Source organism: Chiloscyllium plagiosum, chromosome 6 (assembly GCF_004010195.1).
Source record: "Chiloscyllium plagiosum isolate BGI_BamShark_2017 chromosome 6, ASM401019v2, whole genome shotgun sequence".
Classification (NCBI taxonomy): Eukaryota; Metazoa; Chordata; class Chondrichthyes; order Orectolobiformes; family Hemiscylliidae; genus Chiloscyllium; species Chiloscyllium plagiosum.
Window position 1 is genome coordinate 97,421,483 of NC_057715.1, and position 10,724 is coordinate 97,432,206.

General features: G+C 40.2%; 1 protein-coding gene across 3 annotated transcripts in view; it reads right to left on the reverse strand.

Moving 5' to 3' along the window:
• Nucleotides 1-4,515: 4,515 nt before the first annotated feature.
• Nucleotides 4,516-10,724, reverse strand: part of c2cd3 (C2 domain containing 3 centriole elongation regulator) — a 165,548-nt gene continuing 159,339 nt past the window's right edge. For all 3 annotated transcript variants that reach the window (XM_043692198.1, XM_043692199.1, XM_043692201.1), the window contains one exon: nucleotides 4,516-7,677. In XM_043692198.1, coding sequence (XP_043548133.1) covers nucleotides 7,537-7,677 — 141 coding nt within the window. In that variant the 3' untranslated portion in view covers nucleotides 4,516-7,536. The remainder of the gene's footprint in view (nucleotides 7,678-10,724) is intronic.

Consider the following 10,724-nt stretch of genomic DNA (forward strand, 5'->3'; position numbering starts at 1 on the left):
CTCCAATCGCAGTTTCAGCCTTCAGCGCTAGGTCCTGGAACGTATACCCTGCAGGTACGAGAGGGTCTAATGTAGATGCAAAACTTGGCTTTGTGACTGACAGTCAGGAATGTCTTAGGTTAAAGGAAGACTGGTTGGTCTGACAGTTAGATGGCATTTAACGTTGAAATGTGTGAGGTAATGTGTTTTGGAAGAAAAGACACAGAAATATTTAATGAATGGCAGTATGGTAGGAAACTCAGAGGGATCTTCAGGTGCTTGTCCATAAATGCCTGATGGCAACAGGACAGTATAATAGACTGGTTAAGAAAGCAAAACGAGCATTTGCTTTTATCAGTCATGTCATAGATTATAACAGCAGGGAGGTAATGCTGGACCTGTACGGAACTTTGGTTAGGCCACAGCTGAGGTACCATGTACAGTTACTGTCAAAGTGTTACCTTGGATGGAGCATTTCAGCTTTGAAGGGAGGCTGGATAAGCTCAGTTTATTTTCTTTCGAACAGAGAAAGCTGACGGGGTGGGACCTGATTGAAGTATGTAAGATTATGAGAGGCATGGGCACAGTGGATAGAAAGCAGTTGTACCTCTTAACTGAAGGATGGTGTGAATCAGGAATGCACAGCTTTGCAGGGTAGTACAGGTGGGAAACCTCACAAACTTTAAAATATACATGGATGAATACTGGAAATGGCTCATAGTCTTAGACGCAATGACAAGTGTCAGCAAGTCAGATTAGTATAGATAGGTCAGTGTCGAAAAGTGTGGTACTGGAAAAGCACAGCATTGGAGGAGCAGGACAGTTGAAGTTTCGGGCATAAGCTCTTCATGAGGAATGTCAGTGTAGACTTGATCAGCCAAAGGACTCTTCTCTGGTGTAAAACTATGACTCTAAATCTCAAACAAGAACAGATGCTGGAAATCTGAACTGGAGATCAGAAATTCAATGTGAGGAACTATAGATACAAATCAAAATTCTACTTGTTACAATGACCAGGCGTAGTAAAAATTCAATAATTAATTTATTCAACAGTGTAAAGATTGGGTACACTTGCAGAACAAAGGGTGGAATCTGCAATGTCTAATGAGATTAATTAGTCATTTATTTTAGAAACTATGATAAACTGACATCAATTTGTATAAATTATACAAAGTTCACCAGTGTTTACATGTATAAAGATGTCCATTATGTACAACAATGTAAAAACATATCAACAGTGGTAATTACAATACTAGGGGAGAAAGTGAGGTCTGCAGATGCTGGAGATCAAAGTTGAAACTTTATTGCTGGAACAGCACAGCAGGTCAGGCAGCATCCAGGGAACAGGAGATTCGACGTTTCGGGCACAGGCCCTTCTTCAGGAATAAGCAGAGAGCGTTCAGCAGGAGAAGATAAAAGGTAGGGAGGAGGGACTTGGAGGAGGGGAGTTGGAAATGTCTTCTTCTTGACCTCTCCGCCTCCATCCTACTCCCACCTATCACCCTCACCTTGACCTCTTTCCACCTATCACATTTCCAACGCCCCTCCTCCAAGTCCCTCCTCCCTACCTTTTATCTTCTCCTGCTGAACACTCTCTGCTCATTCCTGAAGAAGGGCCTGTGCCCGAAACGTCGAATCTCCTGTTCCCTGGATGCTGCCTGACCTGCTGTGCTGTTCCAGCAATAAAGTTTCAACTTTGATATCCAAATGAATCCAACAAGAACTGGACCAAGCATATGTGGTACTCATAATCTTCTTCATCCTAAGTATACGCATGATTTTACTACAACTGCTAAGTATTTCATCAGTAATATTTTCAGCAACATAACACAAAACATCGCAGATAAGAAAAACTGCAGCATATTAACATGCCAAATTTCCCCTAAAGTAAATGCATTAAAATTCCATCAAATTTGACAATATTGTTATGTATTTGGCTTTAAGGGGTTAACACGTAGGGGGTTCCATACAACAGCCAAGCAGGGTGAGATCAATAGTTGTGATGTTGAGAAGATATGCTCTTCTTCATTAGGGTAAATAAAACCACAGAAAGTAGACAAAATCAAACACAAAATATTGCTGAGGAAAGGAGTGAACAAAGACAGAAATGGGAACTATTTAAATGTAAATCTATGATTCGCTCCAGTAATAATATCTAACAATATTCAATATCTAGGATCATACCAAAAGAGTACTTTGAAGTATTAAAGGGATTTTCTGCTATCTAGTGATCTCTGAGGCATGAAGTTTCCCTTTCTTGATATGTGCAAGATCAAGACAAACACTAGGCATACAGTAACAGTGATATCACCGCAGGGAGTTGGCAGCCAATTACACTGAAGTATTCTCAAACAGCAAATCAGAAAGTAAAATGCAGTAAAATCTTCTACTCAATTAAAATTTCCACAGAGTAAATACAAATCATCAGTGATACACATGGGATTAAAGTAGCTGAAATATCATAACTTTTTTTTAAATTTGAAAAAAACATTATTGCCATAATAATGGCAAAAAAGCATCCCAGTGATATAACATTAGATTTCTATGAGTAACTATTGAGTTATTAAAATTAAATTGCATTTATATAGTAACTGTTATGGCCACAGAAAGATCCAAAATGCTTTACAGCCAATAAAGTACTTTGGAAGTACAGTCAGTGTTGACACATAGCAGGCAATTTACATGTAGCAAGCTCCCACAAAAAGAAATGCTGTACTAATTATTGAAAAAATATTGACTATGACACCTGGAACAACTTTCTCATCAGTGGTGAGGTTCTGGAACCCACGAGTTCAAAGGGTAATACAGGCAAAAACCATAATCACATTAAAACATGCGGTGGAACAGTCAATGGGTTTAGGAATCAAAATTTGGAGAGTGGGATTAGTGTGACGAGGTATTCATCGACTGGTATGGACATAATGTGCCAGACGACTACCTTCTGTGCATGAAATCTTACTGTGTTTTCTATGTATCTATAACTCTTATTAAAAATAGTGCCATTGGCTCTTCTATGTCTACATTAGAGGACAGACAGGCCTTCACTTAGTAGGCTCTCGTCAAAAAGATAGCAGCTTAAATCTTCCAACTTCCCTCACTGGATTGGAATGTGTTGCTGGAAAAGCGCAGCAGGTCAGGCAGCATCCAGGGAACAGGAGAATCGACGTTTCGGGCATAAACCCTTCTTCAGGAATGAGGAAAGTTTGTCCAGCAGGCTAAGATAAAAGGTAGGGAGGAGGGACTTGGGGGAGGGGCGTCGGAAATGTGATAGGTGGAAAGAGGTCAAGGTGAGGGTGATAGGCCAGACTGGGGTGGGGGCGGAGAGGTCGGGAAGAAGATTGCAGGTTAGGAAGGCGGTGCTGAGTTCGATGGATTTGACTGAGACAAGGTGGGAGGAGGGGAAATGAAATTTTCAGCTCTGATCTCCAGCATCTGCAGACCTCACTTTCTCCTAGCCATAGTGAAGCCACACAGTGTCTAACTCAATGACTCGTCTCTGGTAAATACGAACGTTGTTGATCTCCTCTTGTGTTGAAATCAGAAACAGACATGAAGGTGACAATTGGAAGCCACCCACCCTGCACTGAGACTGAAGCCAGCCGTCTCTGGTTTGATGTTTTCAAGAAAGACCTTTATATCTGCGATGGGAAGATTTGGGTGTCAATCTTACAAGGTAATGCAACAATATCATTAAGGTAGAGATGGATTGTTTGTAGTGCCACCCCTCAGTGAAGTTGTTAATGAATAAATAGAATACATAAAGAAAGAAAGTCACATTTGTATGAACCTCAGCAAGGCTCATTACGGTCAATGAAATTTTTTTTACTCAGCCAATGAAACAGGGCACAATAAGCTCCCACAAACAGCAATATGATAGTTGCCAAGTGACCTGCTTTTGCAATGTTGGAGTTGATGAGGAAATTTCACAAACTTTTAGCATCACTCTATAACTCTCAGGTCATTCGCAACAAAAAACAGTTACACATGCGCAGAAGTATTTTGCTATGTTTGACTATTTTCCATTCTGTTAACCTCAATCAGAGAAGGTTGTTGATATTTGTAATTTTAATTATTTGCACAAACTGAAATATTGCAAATATGTACATTTCAACCCCTTTCTGGGCAAAGACGGTGACTGCATGAGAATATAACACTTCCACCATCAGTATAATCACAAGGACGTGAAAGTGAAGGAAGGACTTGACATGAGTCACTGACGTGTTGGGTGAATATTTAAAGAAATAAAAAAACTGAAGAGATATACTGCTTACTCGATATCTACTTGCCTTGAGATTGCCCCAAAATGTACGTAGCTAATGATGTTTTGTTGAAGTCTATTCACTTTTAGATTAGATTACTTACAGTGTGGAAACAGGCCCTTCGGCCCAACACGTCCACACCGACCCTCCAAACAGCAACCCACCCAGACCCATTCTCCTAACACTACGGGCAATTTAGCATGGCTAATTCCGCTCTCTGCTCATTCCTGAAGAAGGGCCTGTGCCCGAAATGTCGAATCTCCTGTTCCCTGGATGCTGCCTGACCTGCTGTGCTGTTCCAGCAATAAAGTTTCAACTAATTACAATACTAAGCATATTTGTTATTTTAGAGTTCCTTTTGTGATATACAGTCCAATAGCATTTAGGAAACAGGAGATTATCGCATTGTAACAGTATTTCATTGAAACATGCAAAGTTCCTGCACGTCTGAAAGGGTAGATTTATGAAAGATGCTTCCCTTGGCATGTGATCCAGAACGAAGGAGCACCATCTCAGAATAACAGGCAAACTATTTAAGTCTGAGATTAGGAGGAATTTCTTCACTCAGAGGGTGGTGAATCTTCGGAATTACCCAGCTCAAAGGGCTACATAGGATCAATCATTATGTTCAAAACAGAAATCAATGAATTTCTAGATACTGGAAATATCAAACAATATGGGAATAATGTGGGAAGACAGCACTGAAAATAGGAGATTAGTTATGATGTAGCTGAATCATGGAGCATGCTCCTATTCCTAATGCAAGTCAATCAGAGCAACAGGATGTTCCAACTGGTTTCAGTAAATCAGACAACTGTATGACAAAGAAAACAAAAAAGTACCACATTGAAAAATAATTTATTGTCCTGTGATACTTCTGAAAAACCAAAGACATATTTTTAACTAATACAAATGTATGTTAAAATTTAATAGCTTATTATACAAAATTTAATTTCGTACAAATACAAATAGATTAAAACAATGCCAACTAAATGAAGTCCTCCCATCCATTTACATGAAAGCAATTAGCTGCCCTAAGATTTTGACATTCTGTACTTACAGCACAGACCTTATTTAAAAGAACATAGAGCAGAGTGCAATGTGTCCAAATTTGCTGACAATAAGGAGGCATTTTATGATGAGGATATAAGAAATCTATCGGGTATATAGATAGGTTGAGCAAAAGTTCAGCAGATGGAGATTAATGTCGGGAAGTGCGAGGTCATACACTTTGTCAGGAAAAATAAGAAACTCTAATTTAAATTGAGACAGATTCTAAAAATGTGCAGCAGAATGATCTGCATATTATTGTACATGAAACACAATAAATTAGCCTGCAGATATACAAAGTAATTAAACAGGCAAATGGAATTCTGGCCATTTTTGTTGGTTTTAGAATTTAAAAGCAGGGAAGTCTTGTTCCAACTGTACAAGATTTTGACTAGGCTGCACTGGCAAGTACTGTGTACAGTTGTGGTCTCTGTATTTGAAAAGGAATATTTTATAACTGGAGGTAGTTCAAAAGAGATTCAGCAGGCTGATTTCTGAATGAAGGGATTTACTTATGACTAAACTAGTTATTCATTGTAGTTTAGAAGAACGAGGGGTGATCTTAATGTAACATACTCTGAGGAGGCTTGACAAGGAAGATGTCAAGGAGAAGCTTTCACTAGTGAGGTAATCTCAAATTAAGGAACATAGTTACAGAATAAGGGGACACATTTAAAACTGAGATGCAAAGTAATTTCTTCTCCTAGAAGGTATGGAATGTCTACAATTCTCTATCACAGAGAATTGTGGAGGCTAGATCACAAAATATTTAAAAAGATAGATACATTTTTGAAATATCAGGGAGTTGAAGTCTATGGAGAAAGAGGGATTGAAGCCTGGGCAGAACCATCATTACTTTATTGAATGGCCTACTCCTGCTCCTATTTTGTATGTATTATTAATTTATTAATAATGGTCCAATTTGCTTCTTGTTGGCACTACAAAACAATGTTACCAAGTGTACATCTGAAAGGCACGGAGTCATCTTCCTCTTTCTTATACAATAAAGGCCAAACAAGTACATTGCAGATTGAAATGGTAGATTAATGTTAAAGCTGAAGTACAGGAAAGGAGACACTAGTGATTGTGAATACACCCCAGGGGACAGTGGCTTTCCCTTATTATATGATCCAATATAACAATGTAAAAAAATTATACAACTATTCCTCAAATAGATAATCAAACTGGATTAGAGGTTTGAAAAAAGTAACACCCATTTAAAGTCTGGTTCATTTGTTCCTGCATAATGGTTTTTATTGCAAAGTAAATAGCGGTTCTGAGAATGCACCCAGTCGCAACAATTATATTATGAAGAGGAATAAAACAATTATCCATTGCTGATTGCTGACTAGTTCATCCTGAAATAAGCAATCGATTCAGGCATTTTCTCTCCCCCCCCCCCGCCCCCCAAAATGTCATACGGACTAACACTATAAGTTCACTTATTTTAATGTAACGGTATCCCTGTCTATCTCATACTTTTCTATTATTCCGAGTGTTCAGCTTCACATACTCAGTGTATGTGCTCCAGTTACTGAGGTACTTCTGTGAATTCATGAGTGCAAGTTCCCAGTGCAAGCATTAGAATCCTGTATAGCTAAGGTTATGGAGACTTAAACATCTCATTGTAAAGGTTTGGGAGAGGAGAATAGATTGCTTATGCAATTTGAGCTATTTAAACAGATTATATGTACCAGAACAATAATGGTTGGAAAATCCTATAAGTGGGCAATGAAAACACTGCATTGAAGTAAGTGCTGTAACTTTATTATTTCAGTGCTTTATGAAGTGGGGAATGTAGAAAATGTACTGTCTTGCTCATTTGGGCCATATGCTTAACACTGCCCATCATCTGTTTCAGGCTGCTTAGCACATCACTTATGATGCTGTGGAAGAAGGAAGATAAATTTCCATGGGTAATGAGGAAGATGGAAATTCAAACATTGTACTTACATCACAAGTAAAATCTCTGTGTACTATCATTCATAAGAAAGCAGAACTTCTAGACCAAAAAGGCTGAACCGATATGCAATAATACATGATAACTACATTTGTATTTTCTTTCCAGAAGCAAAGGGTATCATTGGTAATAAACTTTATTCCATTCAACGTTCAGGTCTCATTAGCAAAAAGCAAATAATTCTAGACCCAGCATTAAAAGTCATGGGAAATTTATGTGGACATCTTCAATTTTAGTTGTGAATTATGATACCGATTCTAAAATTGTATTAAAATGAATTACTTTTTTTCAGCTTTCTTCTGTAAAGTGCCCTGCAAAAATCTTAGCAATTCTTTCAGTTTCTTCCTTTGGTAGTTCAGTCGGTGTTAATCTTGGTTTTGGACGATTGCTGCGCCAGGAACTGGTTCTATTCAGACTTGAAACTTTATTCTGAGAAGAGGAATTTAGGAAACATTTTAGAAGGCACATGTTCAAAAATGAACAAATGTGGTTTTCCACTCTTCGTAATTCTTGTATTCTATGCCTCTATGAATAATGCCCAGGATGTTGCATGTTTTTGTTGCCTGCTTTGCCATCTTAATTCCTTATGAACACATACAGTACAGTCCCTGTACTCTTGCAACCCTTAATTTTAACTCTCTCCTTGTACTTTGTATCAAAATGTATTACCAAAGTTTGTTCACATTGATCTTAAATCTCCAATCTATCTACCCACTCTATCAAAATTGTCTCATAGAATCATAGAACTCTATAATGTGGAAGCAGGCCAATCGGCCCACCAAAGAGCATCCCACCCAGACCCACCCTTATCCACTGAATTTTATATGGCTAATTCACCTAACTTACACAATGCTGGACACGATGGACACTTTGACATGATCAATTTACCTAACCTGCACATCTTTGAACTAGGGAAGGAAACCAGAACACCCAGAGCAAACCCATGTTGACTCAGGGAGAATGTGCAAACTCCACACAGTCACCCAAGGTTGGAATTGAACCTCGATAAAATGTTACATGGACTGACTGCCTACAGATTGTGTGCTTTCTGAAAAAAAAAAGTATCTGCACATACAAATTCACCCCACAGACTTATATGTGTGTGCGTGCGTGTGTGTGCATGTGGGGAAGTATGAGAGTATGTGTACTTGATAAATTATTTGTGCAAGTGTGATGGAGTATATGCTTGTGAGAGGATATGTGTGTGTGTGTGTGAGACCATGTGTATGAAAGCGTGTCTATGCGGCTGTGACCTTGTATGCGTGCGAGACAGAAACAAAGAGCATGTGTGTGTGTGTCTGCTTGTGTGTGTGGTGTAGTGGGGTCACCTGTAGTGTGACATGAATCAGAGATCCCCATTGAGGTCATCTCCATGGGTGCTGAACTTGGCTATCAGTCTCTACTCAGCCATCCTGCGTTATTGCGTAACCTGAAATCCGCCTTGGAAGACGGTCACCCAAAGATCTGAGGCTGAAGGTCCCTGACCACTGAAGTGTTCCCTGACTGGGAGGGAACATCCATCTGGCGATTGTTACGCAATGTCCGTTCATCCTTTGTCGTAGCATCTGCTTGGTCTTGCCAATATACCATTCTTTGGCACATCCTTGCCTGCAGCGTATGAGATAGACAATGTTGGCTGAGTCACATGAGTACCTGCCATTTACATGGTGGGTGGTGTCCCCACATGTAATGGTTGTATCCATGTTGATACACTGACACATCTTGCAGTGGTTGCCACGACAAGGTTGAATGGTGTTGTGGTCGATGTTGTCTTAAAGGCTGGGCAAGTTGCTGCGAGCAATAGCCTGTCTAAGGTTTGGCGGTTAGAGTCAAAGAGATGTACAGCATGGAAACAGACCCTTCGGTCCAATCCATCCACGCCGACCAGATATCCCAACCCAATCTAGTCCCACTTGCCAGCACTCACCCCATATCCCTCTAAACCCTTCCTATTCATTTACCCATCCAAATGCCTTTTAAATGTTGCAATTGTACCAGCCTTCAACACATCCTCTGGCACTCATTCCATACATGTACCATTCTCTGTGTGAAAAAGGTGCCCCGTAGGTCTCTTTTATATCTTTCCCCTCTCAACCTAAACCTATGCCCTTTAGTTCTGGACTCCCCCACTCCAGGGAAAAGACCTTGTCTATTTATTTTATCCATGCCCTTCATAATTTTGTAAACCTCGATAAGGGCACCCCTCAGCCTCTGATGCTCCAGGGAAACCCGCCCCAGCCTATGCAACCTCTACCTTTTGCTCAAATACTCCAACCCTGGCAACATCCTTGTAAATCTTTTCTGAACCCTTTCACGTTTCACAACATCCTTCCGATAGGAAGGAGACCAGAATTGCATGCAATATTCCAACAGTGGCCTAACCAATGTCCAGTACAGCCAGAACATGACCTCCCAACCCCTATCCTCAATGCACTGACCAATAAAGGAAAGCATACCAAACGCCTTCTTCACTATCCTATCTATCTGCTACTCTACTTTCAAGGAACTACGAACCTGCACTCCAAGGTCTCTCTGTTCAGTAACACTCCCCAGGACATTACCATTAAGTGTACAAGTCCCGCTCTGATTTGCTTTTCCAAAATGCAGCACCTTGCATTTATCTAAATTAAACTCCATTTGCCACTCCTCAGACCATGTGTCCATCTGATCAAGATCCCGTTGTAATCTGAGGTTACCTTCTTCGTTGTCCACTACACCTCCAATTTTGGTGTCATATGCAAACTTACGAACTATACCTTGTATGTTCACATCCAAATCATTTATATAAATGACAAAAGTAGTGGACCCAGTAAAGTAGTGATCCTTGTGGTACTCCACTGGTCACAGGCCTTCATTCTGAAAAGCGACCTTCCACCCTCCTCTGTCTTCTAACTTCGAGCCTGTTCTGTATCCAAAATGGCTAGTTCTCCCTGTATTCCATGACCTAACCTTACTAACAAGTCTCCCATGAGGAACCTTGTTGAACGCCTTACTGAAGTCCACAAAGATCACATCTACCGCTCTGCCCTCATCAATCGTCTTTGTTACTTTTACAAAAAACTCTATCAAGTTCGTGAGACATGATTTCCCACACCGAAAGCCACATGTTGACTATCCAAAATCAGTCCTTGCCTTTCCAAATGCATATAAATTCTGTCTCTCAGGATTCTCTCCAACAACTTGCCCATCACCGATGCCAGGCTCACCGGTCTATAGTTCCCTGGCTTGTCCTTACTACCTTTCGTAAATAGTGGCATCACGTTAGCCAACCTAGAGTCTTCCAGCACCTCACCTATGACCATCGATGATACAAATATCTCAGCAAGAGGCCTAGCAATCACTTCTCTTGCTTCCCACAGAGTTCTAGGGTACACCTCATCGGGTCCTGGGGATTTATCCATTTTTAAACGTTTCAAGAAATCCAGTACCACCGCCTCTAATACGGACATTTTTCAAGATGCCACCATTTCCCCACA